The sequence below is a fragment of the Maylandia zebra genome, linkage group LG18, assembly GCF_041146795.1.
Source record: "Maylandia zebra isolate NMK-2024a linkage group LG18, Mzebra_GT3a, whole genome shotgun sequence".
Classification (NCBI taxonomy): Eukaryota; Metazoa; Chordata; class Actinopteri; order Cichliformes; family Cichlidae; genus Maylandia; species Maylandia zebra.
Window position 1 is genome coordinate 7805024 of NC_135184.1, and position 24505 is coordinate 7829528.

The 24505-nt window shown below is 40.1% G+C and overlaps 1 protein-coding gene across 1 annotated transcript; it reads right to left on the reverse strand.

Moving 5' to 3' along the window:
- Nucleotides 1-53: 53 nt before the first annotated feature.
- Nucleotides 54-23746, reverse strand: LOC101470268 (kinesin-1 heavy chain). The gene is made up of 26 exons (XM_076876527.1): nt 23359-23746; nt 15805-15892; nt 15611-15684; nt 15423-15527; nt 14834-14882; nt 13354-13409; nt 13169-13256; nt 12952-13076; nt 12656-12760; nt 10422-10567; nt 9987-10135; nt 9697-9884; nt 9315-9383; nt 8894-9100; nt 7458-7601; nt 7147-7338; nt 6939-7056; nt 6375-6430; nt 5790-5899; nt 5472-5573; nt 5260-5320; nt 4528-4599; nt 4230-4334; nt 3856-4072; nt 3184-3319; nt 54-2917 (listed from the first exon to the last, which is right to left on the reverse strand). Exons 1-26 carry the CDS (start codon nt 23482-23484, stop codon nt 2914-2916), a joined length of 2892 nt encoding a protein of 963 aa, XP_076732642.1. The 5' UTR covers nt 23485-23746; the 3' UTR covers nt 54-2913.
- Nucleotides 23747-24505: the final 759 nt, after the last annotated feature.

Genomic DNA, 24505 nt, shown 5'->3' on the forward strand with positions numbered 1-24505 from the left:
GAAACCCATCTCCACATTCACAAGAGTCAAATGACAGAACACAGAGGGGGCAGTTTTTTTTCCTCATAATTATTTAATCACACATACATTTACATCATGCAGTCAATCCAAAACTGATCTCATTAACGTCCCGTCTCCGTCCGTATCAGAGCCCAGCCATTTGTGCCCCAGTTCTCCAGGAATGATCCAGTACCTTGTCCACTGATGGAGCCCCAAAACTGTCCTTTTAAAAACTGACCAACTATTACACAGTAATAAAAAAAAAGTGGCTACACTTTTAATTTAGAATTAATGCAAAATTTAATTTAGGTAAACACACGTATTTATCTTTTTGCTGTATTTATTCCCCATTTCGTGTCCAGTTTTGGTGGGAGGTCAAAGGATGAACATCTTGAGGTCCACGCGGCAATGTCTCAGCTAAATCTAGAAGGTTACACAGATGGTATAAACCGTCTCCATAAGACACCAAACACTGTCCTGTCATAGATGCAGGGAGCTACTCCTCCCTGCATCTTGCAGAGCGTAATTATTACAACTGAATACACTTCAGCGACAACAAGCAGTTGTCAAAACTTTTCTTCCCCTCCTCCACTCAAAAACAGCCACATGTGGAGTGTTTTTTATCTGAGTGCAGCTAAAGAAGTGCTGTTTTACACCCAGCTTTCCTGTATGGAGATAACAGGTTTTAGCCAAAATCATTTCCCCTCCTTTTGTTTTCCAGCTACATTCGTTCCACCAGTCTCAAAACGTATCCTTTTTCAGTAGAAGTTTCTTTGACCAATCTTCCTAAAAAGCTTCAAACTCAAAACTTTGGGTCATATGTGATTTTTTATACAATCTGTGCACTTTTGTTAACTTTCCATTACAGCAGCTGCAGTAGATTTGATATAGAATATGAGGTTTATATAAAACAAAACAAAAGATCTGCAACATGTCTCAGCTTTTCAGAAAGAGTGATCAAAGAAAGAGAGCACACACACCGAGGACTTGACACCAGTGAAAGTAAACGCAACACAAAAAGGAGGATTGGGCAGGTACTACCACTGCAACCACACCCTGATCACACCTGCCGGCCGACTGATATACAGTGTATTTTACAGTATATTGCACTTGCACAAGATGTTAGTGTTCTCATGCTGGGATTACAATCACAACAAGCTCTTTGCCAAATGCAGTGGGGCTTCACAGGGTTAAAATAAAGATGTGATGGGAAATTAATAACAATTTAAAAAAACCCACTAAAAAAAACCAACAAAAAACAAAAACACAAAAAATCTACACCCCTGGTTAGATTTAGTTAAATAGACCCTTCCTCCAGATGATAACAGAAGATCATTGTGCAATTATAGACCCCGCTCTCCCTGACTGGCTGATCAGCGGCGAAGGTTTAACCCATCAACTGAACGATCCCACTCCACCCGCCCATCATTACCCCCCACTTTGAAATAGAAATCTACACCATCTATGGAACAAAGAAAGAGATACAGTACATAAAACCCAGCATGACACTCTGCTAATTTATAACCGAAAGGGGGCGCATACAGTTACGGGTCTTTTAATCTATAAGGTGTGGGGAGGGAAGACGGAAGAAGCGAGGCACCCTTGAAAAAGAAAACATGACACTGTAGGGATTCAACAGTCAAACTAGTAACAAGAACCAAAAAAAAGAAGAGGTCCTGAATACACGAGTGAAAGGAGACGAGTTACCGACAGGGACCCAGCGAGGACAGGACGAGCTTCGTGTGCTATTTCCATCTATACACTTGCAATCTATGTGCTCCAATGTGCAGAGAGATATTAAACAGCTTCCATTAACACGTCATTATTAACCACTGAGAGAAGTAAAAACAGTACATTTAGCTACGTAGCATAGGCTATGCTAAAAGGTGGAAGTCTGTTGTGTTAACCGGATCCTCCTCCTCTCTTTTCCCTTCATTCTACATTCTTTGCATCCTTCTCATGAAGCCACCATTAATGAGTATAGTTTTTTTTTTAACTTAATATTAAAAACAGTTGGCCTCCACAGGTATTTAGGTAAATACACCTACGGTACACTGTTGCACGTCTTCTTGGCTTTAGTTTAATCCTTGTGTTTAGCCTCGTCTCTCCAGGGAAACGTGTGCAGTAGTGCCAATTTTACAACTGTACAACAAGATCAGACAGAACAGTAGTGCTCGACGCCATCTAGTCAATTCAAAACATTTTTTTGTACTTTTTTGTTTTTCCCGTAAAGAAGCATGTAAAATCTACCCAGAGAAAAGTGTGGTTAACAGCCAATGATAATAATAATAATTATAATAATAATAACAATGAACTGTACAGAGGTTAGCTTTATAGGGTCTCCTCTTCGTTTTTTTTTTTGGTCTTTTTTAGTATTAGGTGTTTATTTCTATGAATTTTTTGGATCTTTCGACCGTTACATTCAGCTTGGCACAGTGCAGAACTACTCGCACGACGACAGATGACGACAGACTGTGCAAAACGAAAAAGAAAAAAACTAAATAAAATCAACAAACCCGAAGCTACACATTCGAGTCGCGCTGCGGTTTCGCTCGCCGAGGCTTCGCTCAAGACTGCGTTTGGTTGCCTGAATAAGAATATTATCTTGGCTTTTTGTAAATTAAAACTGTTGTCTTCTTTCTTTTATTATATCCAGTAAGAGAAAAAGAGATAAGTCATGATTAGAACGTCGGGGAGAGGGGGGTGGGTAGGTGGAGGTGTGATGGTGGGGGGGCTGGAGCTGTACAAGCTGGGAATATTTATATATATATATATTTATATTTCAGAAACTCCGTCGTGGTTCCAAAGCAGCGACGAGGAGTCTGTTCGCTGTAATGGAATGACAGGCTGTCGGGGTGGGCGGGGGGTGATATTGGCTTCTTCTGTGGTGTCGTCCTTCTGTTCTGCTGCTCTTCAGCTACATAATAAAAATATATATATTAAAAAAAAAAAAAATTAGTGAAGTGCATTAGTGAAGACTACTTTCATTTAACTTAAGAAGTTTTCAGTTGTACAATAAATAAAAATGATTTTTAACAGGATATCTTCAGTACTCCTGGATATTAATGAAAGTCTACCATGCCTGGCTTTTGATGCGTTATTGTGTACTTTTAAGAATTGCTGTGTGAGAAAAAACAAAACAAAAACAAAAAAAAAAAAACCTAACAACTACAAACTACTTACTTCTTGTCAGGCTTGCTGCTGCCCCCTCCTCTGATGGACACCGTCTGGCTGTTCTGGTAGAAGCCTCCTCCACTGCGGTTAATGTTGGGGTGGGTGGGGGATGCCACTGGCTGCTGCCCAGGCCTGATGGGTTTGGCTGAGCAGAAGAGGAAGACAAGTTACCTTTAGAAGACGACCGTTTGCTTTATGACAGGCAGCCAATCAGACAAAAGCTACAGTGGAGCCAAAACAGCAGGAATGCACCGAGGCCTGGTATAAGATGAATGTGGATTATTTTGAACTGTCAATCATACAAAGCTAATCTTAGAGAACTTCAGGGGGAAAAAGCAGAGACATAAGCCTAACAGGTTCCCATTAAAGTACCTTTCAACACATATAATCTAAAGAGATAGAAAAAGAAATACTCATATTTGGTATCAAATAATTGAGAAATCCAGTAGATATAAAAAAAAAAAAAAAATACACCAACACAAAGCTGGTGTATTTTTTTTTTTCAAAGTAAATTCAGCTTTCTATTTAAATGATATTCATATACAGGTTAGCAAAATCTTCTGCAAAACAGCAACACGATGTTCTCCTTTGATCCACCATAAAATTAAAATGTTGACTTTCTGTCGTAATTAAAAGGAAGAATGGTGAGGGGTGTTCCTCGCCCTGTTCATTCCTACTAACCAATCTGGGCTGAATGTCCCCTCCTGGCCATGTTCTTGGCTCTGACGGCCTCTTTGATGCGGTCCACTTCCTGCTGGTAGCGCTTGCGATCGCGGGCGGCGTTCTCCTTGGCTTCCTTCAAAGCAGACTCCAAGGCCTTGACCCGCTCAGCCGTAGCTCGAAGACGCTTTTCCAGTTTAGGAAGCTCACAGCGCAGGTCTGCATTATCACGCACCAGCTGTGGGACAATTTGCGTGAAAACGTGGAAATCATTTAGTCATTTTAGCTTCATACATAAGTGCCAACAAGGGAAGATGAGTTGCGCTACAACAGGCAAACAAAAATATGGCATGAACAAAAAACAAAAACAAAAGGTGTGCACGTCTGTCTCGTACCTGTTTGTGAACCTTGGTGAGCTGTTCAAGATTGTTCTCAAGAAAGGAAATTTTCTGTTTCTGAGCTGCACTCCCACCTGTGTCATCTGAGTCCATCTCAGCGCTCTGCACAAAATAAAAAACATACAGATGTGACTCATGAACAGAGATTAATATACACGCCTCCCATCTGTCACCACATCCTTGTTTATTGCTGCATGTGATTTTTGGTGTGCTTTCTCTCTTTTTAAACTCAAAGTTCTTCTCTACAGACATAAATATTTCTTGGTAAGCTGCCTGTCATCCTGTGAATGCTCACCTTCTTTACTCGGGTGGCCAGGTCCTGGACAAAGAGTTTCCTCAGGTTGTGCAGAGTCTGCAGCTCTTTAGCCTGAAATAAAAACAGAAAAGTGTATTCTAAACTCATTTGCAGGAATAATGAAACAAACACAGTGTGTTTCCTACAAAGGTGAATCCCATTTTTAATGGTAGTGTGTATGTATGCAAAAGTAAGACACAAGCATGCCAAATAATGCTGTTCATAACATGCTCCTCTCAAAATATTTTAACAGCAGAGCATTTTGTGATAAATTAATCATGCAGCAATAGAATCGGCTGCCCAATGTTTCTTCTGCACCACAAGTCATCTTCAACTCCACAGTACTGGACTGCAGGCTTCTGCTCCTCAGCCTCAGAGAGACCTCAGCAAAGCACAGCTCTCCATCTGTTGTATGTTCTGATTAGAGTGGCGCACTAGCTTTCAGAGGACTTCCAGAGCTGAACAAAGACTACAGAGTGCTGCAGTCCAACACTGTGAGTTGGACTTTGGTAAAACAGAATAACAATGACGACCACTACAGCGAGCCAGCGGAAGAGGAAACGGGGACTAGACTGCTAAAGTTTCAAAATAAGATCAAGGGAGTTAAATATAAAAGCAGATGGCATCCTTCTCCTGGGATTAAAAAGAATACTAAGCTGAGTAGTCAAAGACACCTGGTCAGACTGTTCAAACCCATGTACTTTATTTATCAGACAATTTCAATGAACTCACCACTGTCTCTTCCAGACCCTTCAGGTCCTGTCTGGCCTGCTCCCTCCTGTCCTGCATCACCCTGAAGAAGAACAAAAGAACAATAATACATCACATTTGAAATTCTAAAAAACTATAACAAAACTGCGCGTTGACAGAGTTGTTTTTTGTTGCATCTTGAAAGTGAAGAGAAAAACAAACAGAAAATGGCGGCCAGTGGACAGTAAACATACGTGAGCTCGTGCAGCTTGCGGCTCTTCTCCTGATCGGTGGATTTGAGCTTCTCATGCTCCACTCTGAGTCTCTCCTGCTCCAGCATGATCTTCTGATTCAGACTAGAAGAAACAAAATAAAATCATAGTAAGTATGTCTCAGTCAACATATCCAAGTCCTGAGTGCACTTTTTCTACTCTTCTCATGAACCTCCATGCAGTTTCAATTAAACTTTGCATAAATATTTGTTCGACTGTGGGTTTCCATGTCCCACTACTGCATCTATGTGCACAGACAAAGACTGACGACAAAGGCAGCCGGACATTGTAAAGCCTTACTCCTGCAACTCGGTGATGAGCTTCTCCTTGTTGTCCAGCTCGTCTCTCAGGCTGCTGATCTGTTTCTGATGAGCTTCACGATGGGAGTGGATCTGCTTCTCCACTGCTTCCTGAACACAGACATAAACAGATAATCAGATTCAAAGGAAATTTTCACTGACTAATAAACAAGCAAAATGATAATGGGATACAAAAAATTACCAGGATGACATTTAGCATTAGCATGGGAGTGACATATTTTAGTAACAATAGTCAGCCAAAGGCCGCCACTGAGAACATTTTATGTGGCATTTTATGCACCCACAATTGATCTCACACTATTATATGGCAGGACAAAATGAGACTCAAAGGACCACTTGTTCTTAATGTCTCTTCTGGCCGTCATCAGCTGATGTGAAACAGCCAGCCCAATAAAGGTAAAAACACACACCAACACAGAAATAAGACAATAAAATTAAGAAACAGAAATTAAAAATAAAATACGTGAGTGTGTAATTTTCCTGTCAATAATAAAATACTTCCCTAAAATAAAACTGATGTTTGTTTGTTTTTTAACATCCTGTTTATTGGGAATGAGGAACACACCTTGACTTCATTGGCAGTCTGGATCTCGTTCTCTTTCTCCATAGCATGGACTTTCTCTGTATAACAGAAAACAATTCCCCATTATTCACTGACATCAAAAGGACAAAGTGCTGAATGCATTGTACAAAAGATCCTCAAAGTGAACTCATTATTTTCTGTAGGAAACCACACTGAGTTTAACCAGCCGTGAAAGCTTGTTTATTTCTGCTAGACTGCACGTCGTCTTAACCTCCTAGGACCTGGCGTCCACATATGTGGACATCACATTTTATTTAGACCAAAATACTGAATTTTGCTCTACAAGGGCCTGGTATCCACTTACAAGGACATTATACTGTCCTCATACTTGGCTCTTATTTTTCTTAAAAACAAAAATAAGGTAAAAAAAAATAAATAAATCTGGTAATTCTTTGTTTTTACATTCATCGGGCCCCAATATGACCAAATATCAAAGAGAAATTAAAAATCCATGCCGTGGAAGAGTTCAGGTCTTAGGAGGTTAAAGCGGACTTTGAGTGAGTGCCAGTGCTTTAATTCCTGCCCTTCCCTCATAGAGTGACGTACCTTGAGCATTGAGCTTGACAAGTTCCTCATTGAGAGCATCCACATTTTCCTCCAACTGCCTCTTCTTCTGCTCCACATTTTGCAGGTACTCAGTCAAGGACTTGATTTTAGCCTCGTGCTTTGGACAGAGGAAAGAGGCACATGTAAATACATAGGTGCCAGTGAAAGCCGTGATTCACTGTGCCGTTTTCGGTTCGTTTCCACATACCTGGGAGATGCGCAGCTGGCAGGCAGCCAGTTCCTTCTCGTTCTCATCCATCTTCTTGTTGCTTTCTGCCTGGGTTCCCTCTAGCTGCTTGCAGCGTTTCACCATCGTCTTCACTTCTGACTTCATCTTGCTGATGTACAGACGGGCCACTGTAAACTCCTCATCAATCAGACCACTGCCACCGTCATGTTGCTGAAATGAAAAACCGACGTTAAGACCACATAGTGGGAAAAGAAATGAGAAAAAGAGGAACAAAAACTGGAAAAGATGGATAGAAGCTGAACCAGAAAGTGCAGAAATCAGCTCAGTACCTTAATGTCATTGCTGCCTACAGCGATGCCAATCTCAGTTAGGTCTTTAAGCAGTGATGACATCATCTCAGTCACCCTCTTCTTCTGGTGGTTGGACATCTCCTTCAGCTTCTGAAGCTCAGAGTCCAGAGATGACAGGATGGACTGCAAGAAAAGAGAAAGTATTAATACAAAGTTAACTGCTATTGAACGATTCAGCACTAACGTTGTCACTGCTCCTCCTTTTCTTCTCTTGGCTGATCCCTTTTAGGGGTCACTGCAGATAAACGACTTCCATCTCATCCTATCCCAACCCAACACCAACCATCTGCACTTCCTCCTTCACTACATCCATACATTCTGTGGTCTTCCTCTTTTCCTCCTTCCTATCTGCTCCATCTTCAATATTCCTTTGTCCAATATATTCACAACTGTCTCCAAGCTCTTCAGCCTGAGCTGTCCCTCTTGCTTCTTAACCAATATTTGAATTTAATTCAGTGCTATTCTCTATAATACAACAATACAACCGGTGTACTGGTGCATGCGTGTTCATCTTTCCCTGTCAGGCATCTCTCTATCACTGTGTTCAAGTATAGCACATGCTGGGAATATTTTATTGCACTTGCAAGTAAAACTTGTGCAATTAATATTATTTCAGCTGTATGTGAGCAGGTGAACCTATAATTAATAACAGCAACTAGTGACCTACTCACTCTCACACTGAGCTAAAATGAGAGAAGCATGTTATTTATGTTTATGTTATGATGTTATTTATTCTATGCATTTTGATCTAATTAGCATACTGATAGATATAAATTCCATAATCTTATGTTATTTTTTATATGTGTCTGTTAGATTAAAAAAAAAAAAAAAAAGTCAGGGAAGCAATATCCAGACGGATTCTGCTGTACAGACACAAGAATGATTTCCAGTCTGCAAGTGGAAAAAACTGGATCAGTGCATGCCAATTAAAGTTTCCTCCACATTCTCTGACCCTGCACACGACAACTTATGTGGCCAAAAGGCTACTACTACTACAGGCATTGCTCCCTCACTCCTCTGCTGCTTTTTCAATACGTTCTTGTAAACAGGCATTGAGACTTATTTGAGGGTGTAATTACCTTTGTAAAATCATAAATTAATGTTTTTGCCTTGAGGCACGTAATAAGAATGAAGGCATTTAGTCAATCTGCCAAGTACTTCTCCACTTTATGGAACATGGTTCAGTTACTTACAGAAACAAAGGTTCTGCAGCACCAATTAATATGCACATGTTTGCCGGGTGAATGTGTCAGTTCTAGTTTTTAATCCCCGCAGGTTTTAAAGGCTTTAATTATAGCGCTGTGTCTGTGTGTTGCATATTAACATGGCCACTATAAAGGACACGTAAAAGGCACCTGAATGAAATTAAAGTATCACTGAGTCTATGAGCATGCTGATATCTGTTCCGGGCTCACCGATTTCTGGCTGAGCTCCTCGCTGATGGTCTCAAACTCCTTGGTTTTATCCTCCACCTCTTGGCTCTTCTGGTCATAATTGACAGCCAGCTCTTCCAGAGCCTGCAGCACCTCCTTCACCTCCTCCTTTGAGGCTTCGTTTTCCGCCTGGAGGCGGTTCAGCTCTGTCTGGAGGTTCTCATGATCACGGCGGGAAGAGGCTAGAAGCTGGATGAAGGAAAAGCAGCTTAACTTTGTTTTATTCTTTTAAACGTGTCATTGCAACAATAAGGAAAGCTGACTGCATTTTAAGTCCAATAAAAACATTTTTCATAGTGATGTGACAGCTTCACGTTTTTCCTCGCTCCTGTGAAGCTACAAAGATCACGAGTTCACTCTGCATCTGTGCCTCCACGCCACCTGTTAGACCTCCAGTACTCACCTCCTCCTGGTCCAGCATCTGTTGCTTCAGCTTCTCAGCCAGCTGGCTCTGCTGGTTGATTTCCTCATCCTGTAAAGGGTAAAGACAGACGGCAACATCAGCATTTACGCCAGGCCAAACACCACAAGTAGACAATTACAAGGTGAAAGACCACTGGTTAAACAAAGAATGGTCTGGATGATTAAAGGAACATTTTTCTCATTTAATAACTGAAGATTTTCAAAAGAAGACTCAGACTTCTACTTCCCAATGAAAAGGAAGCAGAATAAAGTCTGACGGGAATCAATCTTTAGTTACTGGTATAACTTAACTGTTGTCGCATTTTCACATTTACTAAGTAGTAATTGTTTAAAACCTGTCACACACAGGTTGACAAACGCACCTTATCATCCAGCTGTTTATAGAGTTTGGCCAGCTCTGCTTCACACTTGTCCTTCTCCACGTCAGTGAGCCGAACGCCGGGCACGTTGGGCGTGGAGGCCGCCTTTTCGTTTATAACATTATCCAGGGCCAGCACCTCGGCGTTGGCTTTCTCCTTATCAAATTGCTCCTCCACTGGCACGCTCTCACCTGAGGAGCAGCAGGAAAACGTGTGTTCAGTAGATGGAAGAAGAGTTGTTTCTTTCATGCGCACATAAACGGCACTGAGAAAGGATTAGACGACAGCCTCACCATTTCTCCAGCGGTTCAGCTCATTCTCCAGCCACGTGATGGTGTTCCTCAGGGTCTTGTTCTTCTCCTTCTCTCTCTCATACTTCTGCTTCCACTGCTCTGCTGTCAGCTCAATGTTCACTGTCACTGTGTTCTTGATGGTCTTTGCTCTGGATTATGAAGAAATACATTTTTGTTTTCCACCAGAGAAAAACCTCATGCATCATTATTCATTACAAGGAAAATAGCACATAAATGCACCATCTGAAACTTAACAAGTATTTTTTTTATAACTTTATATTCTGCTGTGTTGTAAATCTGATATTTATAATTACATTTTCTAATGTAGTTGCTTAATTTATATGAAAACATTTTCTGTAATGTCAAAGTGGGACGTGAAGCGGATTTGTTTTGACAAAACCAACACAGTTGAAAATTTTCCATCAGCCTACTGACCTCTGCCCGAACATTAGGGTGGTTTTGGTTTCAGCCTCATTAAAGGAGGAAGGTGAGCAGCAGATGACAATGGTGGTTCGACAGTTACCGCCCAGCGAGTCCTGCAGGATACGGGTCATCTTGCTGTCTCGGTAAGGGATGTAAGCCTTGAAATGGGCAACAAAAAACATAAAATTCAATGACAGAAAAGCACACTTGTATTCAAACACAAGTAAAACATCAGCTCTGCAATTAGTCCCATAAATATGAAATTAGGATTACTAATAACTAAATGTTTTATAGTCATCACATATAGCTCAATTCCCTGAAATAAAATTAATAAATAAAAGCTTTAGAGAAAAAGAAAAGCTTTTTTTTTTTTTTTAAACCACAGCACATGTGTAGTCACTGACATTAGTGACTAATATCAGTGACAGGATAAGATATGCATCAGGTTCTCAGAGAAGGTGGCATTGTCAACAGAGATACTCAACCTTTTCGACAGAGGACACTTTTGAAGGACAGGCGCAGTCAATTAATATATTTACCAGAAATTAAACAACCAATAAAAAGTGAAGAAACATTAAAAGGCCTGGAAGTCAGCTTTTTTCAATATGATTTACCTACAAATTTACAGCATATATTAACAATACTAACTAGGTAAAATTTCTTATTCTTTCGGCCCCTCTCTTATTAGGTATGGCCACAGTAGATCACCTACTTACTCAGCCTATCCTTAACACTCTCGTCTGTCACACCAAACCTCTCAGGTCTTCCTCTTTTCTTCCTGCCTGATCTCATCACACACAAAGATAGCTACCAATCCTACAAGTTTCTGGGCTCAGTCACTCAGTTTGAGTCATATTGAATAAAACATCAACCCTTTAATGTTCTGCTCAACCATTTGGTAGGGCATTTTGAGTCCTTATATTGTTCTGAAACAGCACTGACATTAACTTGACCTGCCTGAGCAACTTCTACCACTTGGTTTTGATAGGTTATTTTTAAAAGAATCAACTGGATGTCAATATGTCTTTTAATGGTTAGCAATGACAAAGCTAACCACTAAAAGACATATTGAATGCTTGAAATGTGGACAAGTTGGGTACATTTTTTTGGTCATGAGGCATGGTTTAGGTTAGAGGCATCGCTGTTGACGACAATACCCCATCAGCCTTTTACAGCTGAGGGTTAAAAACCTTTATCCGCCTATATTACAGGTCTCACAAGTTTAGAAAAAAAAAACAGACATTTAAATAATAACTTGATATATGATTCACATTTATCCAAATGGCTCAGCTGAAACGGCCTCCTATACATCACACTCCTACACACAGTAACGGTAAGCAAGACATCTGTGGACAATAGCTCATTTGTTTTACACCATTGCCCGCCTCAGGTTGTTTACAAAGCCAAGAGTCTCTACATCAGACCAATCGTTGATCAAAATGAAAAGGGTGAAATCAGAATGAAAATTGCTGGGAGAAATGTTTTTGCTTTTTTTTTTTTTTTTTTAAATCTGCTTAAGTGTTACTGCAGCACAAAGAACCTGTAGAAGGCTGAAAATGTTACTTTCACATCAAGACCACAGAAAAGGACTGTGGTTTTTCAACAAGCACACCAAGCCTGGGGTTGTGCAGCTGGTCGGTACCGACTTTGCTTCTGTTTACTACAATAACAGTAATGCCTGTCTGCTTCAAAATGCAACAGAAGCATGAGGCAAAAGAGCATAGCCTGAGGTTATAACAGATTTAATGCTTATTATGCTGAATACACCACATTATGCTGTGAAAACCAAATTATTTTTCATAATGTTTTGAACCAAAGACAGACTTCAGATATAAAACACCTTTAGCAAATGGATAATTATTCATCCAAAATAAATAATAAAAATCCTAGACACGATCAAAAAATACTCATAAACAGACCTCTTAAAAAGGAGAAATTGGCACACATTTGAAGCATTCTTAAAAGCGGGGCTTTTCATAGCATTTAGGGAGCCGGTATATGATTGAGGGCCATAAGGGAACTTTTAGTAAATGCCTCAAATGCTTTGTTTTTTGGGTAGTTTTTGCAAGTTTGTAGTTCTTCAGTAATTTGTGAGGTGACTACTACATTCTTTGACATCAGCTGCATTTGCACGTGTTAGGATGGTGGGACGTTCAAGTTTAAATGGAAGAAAAAAAAAATACTCCTTTGTTTTACACTGCTGAATCACAGTAAGAGTCTAAAATCTATAACAAAGTAGTACTGACCGTTCCTTCAGCCAATGCAGAGATGACATTTCCCAGGGATGACAGGGACTTGTTGATGTTCTTGGCTTCATCTAGCACTGCTCCCTCAGCACCTGTTTTACTGACCTGAGAATCACAGAATAAATAAAGTTCAATAGTCAACAAAAAGAATGGATTGTAGCCCGAATTATTTGCCACTACATGAAAAAAAACAAAAAACAAAGGAACAATTTATATTACAATAATTTATCACTAAGTTACTGCTAGAGCAGAATGAATACCACTGAGGCCAATATGTAACAAATGTTCCAGATTACCTTTTCACTACCAGCCAGATCTACCAGGTACAGCTTTCCACTGAGCTTCTGCTCTGTTTGAGTATTCTCCTGTTTAACGTTGATCAGGAAGATACTGTGACTCCTGGAGCTGTGCTCGTTCATGTCTGAGGGAGAGGCGACATTGGGTCAGACATCATCAGCCTATAAAATACAAAATCTACAGTAAATAGATTCATGACAGAGGGTGGTATCTTACTTGTAACTGCTACATGTCTGTTAGCTTTTCCTTCATCAATTGTATCCATGACCTCCTCTGGGCTGCAGACAAATCTCTCAGTGCAGCCCTTTACAAAAGGAAAACATGAGGTTAGACTCTTGGTCTTCTCTTTCCAGCAGGTTTTACCAGTTTGTTGAAATCTGATATATATGAGTAGGTCTCACCTTGACATAAGGTACTCTGTTTTTGTCTTCATGCACTGACAAATTGGTCTTTGACACTGGAAGTAAATTGGAATAAATCAGCCTTACAAACTAATTTTGAACTATAAACATTTAATTCAAAGGCATTATAAAAGACAAAGCCATGACATTAGAAAAAATCCTGAAATGAAATCTATAGACGCAACAGAAATGGCAGGGAAAAAACCTTTAAAACCATAAAACAGCAAACAAGTGCTTTTTGTTTTGTCAATATTTGACTGGTTTCTCTGTATAAGTACATTCCAGTGACCAGTCAAATTAAATTAAATTTAGATAACATTTCAAAATTACTGTCTAAATTAGTGCCCTGTGGCATTTCACAATGCTGCCAAGTGGCGAGACTTGTAGATGTATTGAAACTTATGGACCCATTATACTCGCTGTTCCTGCACTGGCCATATAAAGGCCCTTTATCCGACCAGAAAGTTTTATTATTCATATCTTCATGTGTGTTCAGTCTTCTGCCATTTCTACATCTTCACTGTCTTGGACTTCTAAACCATTTCCTTTTAGATCGTTTACAACAAACAAAGCCAGAAAAACCCAATCAGCAAGAAATATGACGACCTGTAACTTTTTTACAATTAATAATAAAACACGTAGTTTATTAAAAAATGACGACAAAACCTTATTATGCAATGTAGGGCAATATAAGAACTGGTACTGTGAGAGATTTAAGGCACAGCACAACTGACACAACAAAACACTGAGGATCAGCTTCTGCAGCTCATTTTGATATGAATATATAGTGTGTACTTGTACTGTTAGCATAACACGCATGCTACGCACTTGTGTAGTAGTGATTTTTGATAATACAGTGCATCTTGAATTAAAGATGGCAAGTTTCTTTCTTTACCTTTACCTGCAATTTTCACTGAGACAGTGAAGATGGCAATTCAAGATACGTAAAACAAGGCCACAAACTCACATGTTAACAAGCTTGCTAGACCTCAGTAAGCATCAGTAAAATCACTTGTCCTGACTCTGCATCCTCATGCAACCAACTAAAAACCGCCCCTCCCTTTGGTCATCTTTCTATTTCTGCTATCTTGAGTCAAGATGCCAGCGACTTGGTAAAGAAAGTATACATCATCCCACTATTCATAGAGCACTTTATAAAGTTGTACTTGATAGTGTAAACATATATGACTCAAAATGTGTAAGCATGGAAATACGTGATTAAGATCAAATAAAATACAAATAAACAAAAGAAATATTTCTCTTGAAACAGCCTGCTCCTATGCTTAGTTTTTAGATGTTTTTATACATTGTTGCACTTACAAAATTACCTACATTTGCAATTCTGTACATATACAGCTAACAACTGCCACACCGTGCTTCTAACTGCTGCTCATTAATTTCCATTTCACAGACTTCTCCTTTGACATGTGTTACCAAAGTTTGGTACAATTAGAGGAGATGAGAAATGTTTGACACTTACCGTCCAAAAGGTCCCGGATCTTGTCTAAGTAGATTTCAAAATATGAAACCTGTAAACAGATAAACAATCTCATTATGCAGGGCCAAACTGAAGGAACAAACTAAACAATCCAGATGCACACTCATCGATCTGCCTTACTCTAAGAGAAAGATGTGCGAAGGTCTGAAGAGTGTAGTTTGTAATTGTTTCTTGGATCTTTTTGATTAAATGATTTAATTCATTTCTTCACACATACTTCAAATACAGCAGCAGCAGACAGTTAAAATCTGGTACTTAGTACAGTTTCACAGTAAGGGCTTTAACATAAGAGCAGAGCTCAAAGGAGGTGGGTCAAACAGGAAATATGACATTGCAGTTCAAAGCATATCACCCTTCTCCGTCTCTTATATTGTCTCAGGCATAAGAAACACAGAATAACCGCAGGCTACAAAAAAAGAAGGAACTAAGCAGCTTGTCTCTTGCACTCATAGTCTCAGATCTTAGCTATATATCTGAAAATGTAACTTCAGTTTTAAGGAGTAAAAACTGCACTTTTTATAAAAAACTTTTTATCTGTTGGATCACTGTATTGTGCATCCCGTCTTCTTACTTTGATATGAAACTCTAGGTTTTCGTCCATGGAATAGATGTAGTTGAAGATGTCTTGCACTATCCTGGGGATAATTCCCATTGAATCTGTGTCATGGAGATTCCCCTGGGAACACAGAACAAATTACTGTAATGTCTCAAAGTCAAATGAAAATTTTATTGAAGACAAGACTTGGAGGCCATCCTTACCTCCATGGTGTGTGTTTTACCAGATGATGTCTGCCCATATGCAAAAATTGTCCCATTATAACCCTCGAGAACATCTACAAGAAAACCCAAAACAACTCAGAACTTAGTAAAGCAAAGATTCAACTGATCTGCTGTGTAAATGCCTGTAAACAAAGAAATATAAAATGATTACAAAAATAAAAGCGACCCCTCACCTTTTACAATCTTTTGGGCGCAGGCGTTGTACACTTGTTCTTGTGTTGTATTTGACTGAAACACTCTGTCAAACATGTAAGGTTTACCCTGCAGGGGGAAAAAATAAGAAAAAAAAGGAGGAGGAGTATTAATGACAGTAAAAAAAAGAAAAAAGAAAAAAAAGAAAGCCAATAATCTGCAATCTCTGAAAAATAAACCGACTTGCGTTTTGTAAACAGATGTGTGTACAATAGTTTCTTTCACTAACAGACACAATAGGAATTCACTACGGACCATGTTCCCACCCAGAATCGGATAGGTGTTTCCTGATGGAAGCTGACCAGCAGGCTGTAAGTTATACAAACTTAAAAAAATGTCCAGCAGCAGCAGCAGCATAGATTCATCTACAGTAACTCAAAGATAGACATGGGGACCCACTACACAATATTATTTACTTGGATTACTAAATAATACTTTGTTACAATAAATAACAGATGAGTAATCAGCTGCTTATGCAAACAGTTTCTTGCTACAGATGTTCTGCACTTGGTGACAGTAGTTCTTCTTCTGCAGTCTTTCACAGCACAGTGGAGCAGCCCACTAACTGCCTCTCCACCTGCTGCAAAAGTTCTGTTTTTTGTGGCCTTCTAGCTTACAACATAAGGCCTACTAGGGCTGGGCGATATGGCCTAAAATCAATATCACGATAAATTGAGCAGTTAACCTCGATAACGATAAATGGACGATAACCACCCCAAGTGCCAAAAAAAACAAACGTTTTTTTTTTTTTTTTTATTTGATGGAGCTGTGGCAGGCAGCATAGTTCCTCCAGTTATTTTGATAATATTATTCCCCCTAGACCTATTCATTGCAATTATATTATTACCACTTTAAAGGACTGTAAAATGTCACTGAAAATAAATGAAGACATTCAGGGCCACCGTAAGTAAGTACTTTTAGTGGTTAAGATTTATTAACTGAACAAAATAAAAAGTGTAGGATACAATATGTAACCATGCTCTCTAAAAAATGTGTATCCCTTGTAAACAAAATAGTTTAATAATAAATATGTTTCACATTGGCTATTCACAAAATAAACAATGATTGTGCAAATGTAATGCCATCATGGACAAAGGCCTATCTCTGCTAAGGCCTTGAGGTACTATAACTTGTAAACAAATAATGTCACAAACACAAATGTCAATTGAACACAGAAAAAACTATAATAAATACTAAGCACTGCCATGTGACTAGTGAAAACTATAAACTCTTAAACAAAAACTTGTGCTGCAGGTGGTGGAAGAGGTTGGTTGTGTTACCTTGACTTGACGCAACAGTCTTTTTGCAGAGTTTACATTTAACAATTTTTTGATCAATATCATCCTTGTTGAATCCAAAATGTTGCCAAACGATTGATGATGCATTTTTTTTTTTGTTAACAAGCGTCTCCTCTTCCTCCTCCACCACCCGTGTCTCGTCTTGTTATGCTGGGTTTATGCTGGGTTTACACTGTGCGATTTTTGGCCCATTTTGAGCCGATTTTTGAGTCGTGCGACCGTTTTGGCGATCGGCCCGATTTTGGCCTTCATCGTGCGTCATGCATCGTATAGTATACGTGGGGTAACGAGAAGCGATTGACACCTCACGACGAGCTCCCGATCATCAATCGCTTGGTCGTCGCGACCGTCGTGAGGGTGTCACCGCAGTTTGTCACACTGCGCACGCGCAAACACAAATGTCAGCAAAAAAGACTGCGCGGCACGGCAGTGCAGCGTGTGATCTGGACACAAGCGATGGAGGCACAACTTGTAGAACTTTGGAAAGCTTATCCGAGCCTTTTCGATGTGGCCTCACAAAATGATCACGACCACAACAACCGTGAAAATAGTTGGATCTACACTGCTGCTCCATCACAGCTGCCTGATCAATGTTTTTCATTAGCAATTTAGCAAAGTTGATGGTGGTGGTGTGCGTGTCTGTGTGAGTGAAAGACAGAGAGGGAGAGCGAGCGACAGAATTTCTGTTATAACCTTCATTTTATGTACGCAGTGTGAGCACTCAGGTCGCATCAGAGCATCGGGCCGTATAGTGTGAGACCCTGCATCGTGACCTATGAACTTCTAACCCCTGCGAGTCAATCGTACAGTTTGAGCAGGAGCTGACTCGCGCGACTGAAAAAAATCGCACAGTGTCTGCTCAACAGGTAGTAGAGTCATGTGACTCCACCCCGTCAAGTCTGTAACGTAGCACAGCATCTTAAAGGGACATGAACATCGCCAACCTGCACATGCCTTTTCTTTTTTTTTTTAAATACCGAATTTACCGACATGGGCAAAATGACGTCGATGAGAGTCATAAATTTCGGTAACGATAAATTTTTGATATATCGCCCAGCCCTACCATCATAATGGTAGATGGTGATGTCAGGGTGGATCCCTGATCGTGACACAAGAGACTCGCCAGAACATGGTTCTGATCAGCCTGCCAATGGCAGAACATGACACCAGAAGGACTAGCTGGTAAGCAGTAACTGAACCTTAAAAATAAAGAGTGGCAGCATTGTTCACCAGCAAAATCATTAATGGTTGTAAAGTCTACGTGTGGGGAAACACTGTTAATTGTACTTTAGGTGTGTTTCATCAGTTGTTAAGTGTTTAAAAGCATTTTTTCCCCAAACACATTTTCCTTTTTTTTTTCTTTTTTTTTTTAAGAGAGAAAACTGAAAGATACCAGGAAATGTATTTTAATAGGAGGGATGTCATCTGATGTTGGACAAAATAAATAAATAAATAAACCTAAACTAAAACCTTGGCGGCTTTTATACTGTTGTATTTTTTTACTCTCCACCCAATTCAGCCTTTGTCAGCTGCACTCTAGTTAACCTCTAAATGCTTGCATTTCCCATCTAATATAGCTTTTCTCATCCCACATCTCTCTCCCAGCATTTGAAATAAACTAAAGTATACCCTGAGCTTTTAGTGCTAATTTAAGAGCCATCCTGCTTCAAAAAAGCCAAGTGTATCTCACTCTGACCCACAGGCTAGTCAAAACTTCAAAGTAGACTTTCAGTCAGATAGCAATCAATAGCTGGCAAGATGACGAAGTGCAAGATGAGGAAGAAGATGATGAACTGCAGGGCGATAAAACTAATGCTACAAGCAAATCTGAAGTTCAGCTGGGATGGCATGCTATCTCTGAAGGTTTGGATCTCTCATCTTGTTTTCAGCCGTACAGGCAAGGACGTAGCTGTGATGTGTTAACAGTCTGAGCACAAGAGAGCCTCATTAGTGATAGCCCAGGTTAAAAACAGACATGGCAGCAGGTAAGTTACTGTCAGATTCAGCGTTAACACCTGTTTAGGAAGATGAAAATGACGACAAGCAACTGCTGTCACCTTGAAGGCTCCACTTACTAGCTTACTAGTTTGAGGCCAGGAATAAAAGCAAACACATTCACTACTCAAGGTGAAGTCACAGATACTTCATAGCCTGGCAGCAAACGCAACAGCCTGTTTACCGGTGTTGGAATCATTCAGACGACTGCAGCTGTGCTTAGATGTCCTCAATTTGCACACCGGCTCATAATCCCCTCCTGACAGACGGTCGCATCTAAAGCACAGCTCTGTGCAATACCTACCGGCAGCATCTTAAGACATTTGTAATTCATTCCAGTTAGCCACATCCCGGAAACTGACCCAAAACAAGAGTGCTGAGCCACTATCAGGACTGCCAGACGCTGTCAGCAAACAACAGAGCTTGACTTTAAAGTCCTCATTGTTACCTGCACTTATGTCTAATGGGATTACTGTGTGTAATTGTAACTGCAGTGAAATGTATTGTTAGAGTATTTATGAGTGCTCTGTCACACCCCTTGCTTCCTGATGGTTTTCTATCAGGCGTATTAAGTTATATCTTAGACAATAGAGCTACAATTAGATTATTCTACCAACACCCAATGCATCTTAATATTCAAAGCATGATACAGCCATGGGGTTTTTTCCCCAAATCTGGATTTTTCTTACATATGGCAGAAAAAAATAAAAGGTGTTGACTGCTTTCACTCTTCTCTGTCATCTGTTTAAGTGCTGCTGTCACAAGGACAGAAAATCTTCAAACCATTTCATATCATTTCTGTTTCAATTTGCTCCTTTTGCATATTTTTTTAACCTGATTTCGCCGTTTTGTCCAGTTTTATTTTACTTAGCTTTTTTATGTTATTTAGATTTTTTTGTTGTTATGGTTAATGTTTTGGCTGCTGGAACACAGTAAGTTCCCATGGTTTGGGATAAATACAGTATATCTGATTTATCTCATCTTATATGTTGCATAAGCACTTTTTTTATCCTGTGTTTCTCCATACTAGGGTTTTCACAATTAAATACATAAATATCAATACTCCTGTATTAAGTGATACTAAAAATTTATATCGAATTAAAATACACCTTTGCAACAGTATCGATACCAACAGTGGCCTCCTCCAGCCGATTCACAACTTCACACAACACTGCTGCAGATAGACGATGAACGTTAACTATATGTTTATTCTTAACTTTTTCATACTGTTCTTCTTCTAAAATAATTCAATTATTTAGAGAGTAAGTATTACCGGTATTGGTGTTTGTGACCTAGGTATCAGTGCCTAGGTTCTGAAACATATTTTACCTTCATGATCTGTGATAAAATGATCCAAATACTCTGTAAAAACTTCTAAATACTTATTTTATTAACTCTAACTTCAAATTGGGAAAGAAAAAATTAAAATTAACAGGTTAAATTAACAAGTTTTCGAGAGATGACTTTGCCATCACTTCGGTTGTTGCAGGGTGGGGTCAAAATCTTCCCCTTTGTGAAAACAATATGGTATCAAATATTTCCCAAGGTATCAGTACCGAGTTTCAAATTCTAGTATTGTGACAACCCTACCAAACACATCAATCTTACTTGGGCAGACCATCCAACAATACTAGCGACTCATTTTAGCGTTTACATGTGTAATCAAAAAGTTCTCGTTTTAAGAGTTTAGTTGCTGCTAACCACCTAGCCACAAACAATTCCAAGAGGAGAAACTAGTGTGTAGCTCTTTATCCACCACACATGCACTCATATACATACAGTACATACAGTACATATAATTTTTTATACAACATTTCCTTTTATATCCTCTTTTGAATAATTTTCCTCCCATTTATCATTCACGCTTTTGCAGTACTACACTTTGTAAAAGTACCTCAAAGCTGTTCTTGAGGGACATCTGAGGCTAATGTATGAAAATAGCAAACGTAAAAGCAAAGGAAGGGGGTGATGACCTGATCTTTCTGTGTACCACTGACAGAGAACGAAAGAAAGCATGAATAATTCACCTGCTGCACACTCACACTAGGATGGCAAAGCTTTCTTGGCAAATCAAGCTAGTTACGACACCCATACCACCTCATCTGGAAACTTCATCTACCTCTCGCTTTCAAGCCAAAAGACTGGGAGTACCTAAAAGTGAGCTACAGGGGAACTCTGATGTATTGCGTGAATTCCTCCGAAAAGACAAAGTGTGTTGGTAATCAGCTAATATCAAAGCTAAAAAGGAGCATTAAGCACTATCAAAATGGTCTGCACTGGTCTAGCTGCTTCTCTTTACAGCTGGAAGTGTGGGCACTGATGCTGAGGTATCAGTCCCAGCTCAGAGTCCATGCCCTGAATTGTTTCAAAAAGGACAAAGTATGAGCTAAGAGCATCTGCAAAACAAAATACATCACCATAATAATTACCCTCCCCACCCGCAGTGGTTGCCCAGCGCCCACTTGCTCTGATTGGTCCAACAGCTGGTAACCAGGAGAGAAAAACACCAGGGGATTACACAGGATCCCTGAGCTGCTGCCGGTCCTGTACTTCTCGAAGCAGATTTACCAACAGAGACGATTCGCTTCTGGCTCGCAACACTTGCGTCTCTCAAAATCTGCACTGGTATTTTGCCACTATGACTGGCACTCTGAACTGGGCAGGGCTGCATCATGCCTTAGCTGCACAGACAGTGTGCCTGCTATTAGCTGGAGGCCTGAAGTCATTGTCAGCAAAACTATTCAAGAACTCAGCACACAGCTCTAACGGTCATCTCTGTTTTTGCTTGACAGGAAATGAATGGCTGTGTTGTACTCTACAATCACCACCTAAATTAGTAGTTTTACTCGAGAAGACGTGACTCAAATTCACGACAAGTTTCTATTGCCTTGTAATCTCTCTTAAAGCTGTATTTCCATTGGTGATCATATCATATAAAGATAGCAAAGTCCACAAAGAGTGAGGCAGTTTGCCGTCAAGAAAAACTAATATTTAACCACGTTTTCTTCAAATAATATGCCACTCCCTTTCACCTGTTGAGCATACACTGTAAAATTTATATGTCAGTTCAGGTTTAGGGCTGTTTGCTTCTTAATTACAAGTAACTGTGAAATACATAAAGATCGGGTAACTTCCTTTTGTGTAGAGGCATGCAATGGCAGGGCATCAAGTTGTGTGAACAGCTCCTGCTCTAGACATGCTTTACAGGCCTGCGATGACAAAGCATCAAGTGCACATTATTTGCAAATGGTTCTCAAGTCAAGTTCTTTGTTGGTTTAGTAAAATGGAGGTAACGTGGTACTGCAAGGCATTTCCTTCTTTTGTTGTGATGGTAACTGTTCCAAAGCCTTTTATCCTTATCAAGTGCAAGGGGGGTAATTAAACTAAAGACAAAAAACTCTAGTTTAAACATCCTGAAAAGAGAACACATGGATTTTATAAGATAGCACTGCAATGTGTCCAGTCACTTTAGTCCAACAGACTACAACTGGCCTGCATGATAATGGACATTTCCACTCCCAGTTATTGTGTGTCCACGTTTCCTCTTCCTCATTCCCACCCTCATATCCAATACTCTGATAAACGTGCATGGTCTGCAGAAGGGTTGGTTCAACAGCCAGCTAGTCGGCTATCTGATGTTAGCTCTGATTAAGCTACAGTATTAATACTAGCCAGCTAGCCGAGGCCAGCTAATCTGTCAACTACCAGCTGGCCTAGCCTGCTAGCCACTACCAAATCAAAGCTGGCTTACGCTTTATGCTGACGCAAACTGTTCATAATAGAGTTATCGTTACAGATGCACACTCTATGAATAATTTATATCGTTATAATATTGCAGTTTGTAAGGGATGGGACTGGCAGGCAAGCGCGCGGCCGCCGACGACATTTTAACCTGTCGCTGTGTTTGTGGCTTTGTTGAATGACAGCTCGCTAGCAATGACAGGGCAACCGCGAGTGGTGACATTTTTATGACAACAACTACTGGGCTTTGTTTCCGAAACGTGGAATTAAATCCTGCCGGAGTCTGTATATAAAATTAAAGCTGAAGACTTAGCACGTTATATGTGAGCCACTGAATCGAGGCGCCAGCCGAGGGCCAGCGAAACAACGCAACCGTGAGCAGGTTAGCGCCGCTAGCTACCAGGCTAAGGTGCTAACTGCCGTCAACGAAAGACAAAAATGGCGTACGGCTGCCAGTGCCGGAGGGCTCTGTCAAACAGGTAGCAACACAAATCAACTCACCCCGATAATGACGGTATCTTCCCCTTGAAACTTGGGAATGTACTTGTCGCCCCTGGTCACCTCGGAGCTGTTCAGGGGCCTAAAACGGCACATCACTTTGATGGTGCACTCCGCCGGGTCGGCCATCTTCCACGGTTCAAGAATGGAAATTCACGAGAAGAATTAAAGTATATACTGGATCTCAGGGGCGGCCGTGAGAGGCGAAAAGGGAGGCCGAGCCCCTCTGTCCCAATCTCAGGTTCTAGAAAGGGCGATGATCAGTTGGACATTAGACAAAAATCCTTGTTTTTCCACTCAGTCACTTCCCCCCGTCCTGTTAGGAAGCCATGATACCGGTGGATCAGCGGCTGGCCACCTCACCCCTCCTGCTACCGTGGATGTGGATCACAATGACGTCACCCCGGCAGGCGCTCCCCTCCTTACTGTTTTTCTGTAGTGAAATCTTCATTAATCAGCAAATACACACAAAAGCTCACAGCAGCTGCCCAAAGTATTTAAAGTATTTGTACCTTGCTGCCACTTTTCACTTGTACTTAATTTCAGATCATTTCTTGTAGTCATCACTCAATACTTTGTATTTTAAGTTAAAAACATGGCACACCTGTAATTATTTTTTAATAGATGAGAAATTAGAACAATATAGAAAGCAATCAGCATTAAAATTATGTATGAATAAAACTGGTGACACAGCGGATGCAGTAGTTAGCTCCGTCTCCTCGCAGAAAGAGGATGTTGTTAAATCCACCTGTTGGCTGAGTTCCTTTTGTGTGGTGTTTGCGTGTCCTCCCTCAACTTGCGTGTGCATCCGTTCTCTCCAGGTTATACTAGCTTTCTCACACAGTCCAAAGATATACTTGTTATTTGGGGAATGTGCACAATCATTCAACCAAACATTCAACCATTAACCTCCTTGAGCCACAGTTGCACACATCCACAATAATGTTGTGTATATATTATGATTTTACTATAAAAGATACGTCATAAATTAGTTTTGGTCCTAAGCTCAATAAATACTTACCCCTGTGTTGCCATAAAAATGGCATTTTCATACACTTATAAGATTGCCTAAAATTTACTTTATGCCTCAGAAGGGGAAAAAAATGGATGCAGAAAATGTATTTATATATCATCCATCGTGCTTTTAAAC

Coding starts and splice junctions, on each gene's coding strand:
- LOC101470268 (XM_076876527.1), bottom strand. CDS start 23,484: ATGGCCGACCCGGCGGAGTGCACCATCAAAGTGATGTGCCGTTTTAGG. Junction 12,761..12,951: donor ATCTGGCTGGTAGTGAAAAG/GTAATCTGGAAC, acceptor TGTGATTCTCAG/GTCAGTAAAACAGGTGCTGA. Junction 4,073..4,229: donor TCACCAAGGTTCACAAACAG/GTACGAGACAGA, acceptor ATTGTCCCACAG/CTGGTGCGTGATAATGCAGA.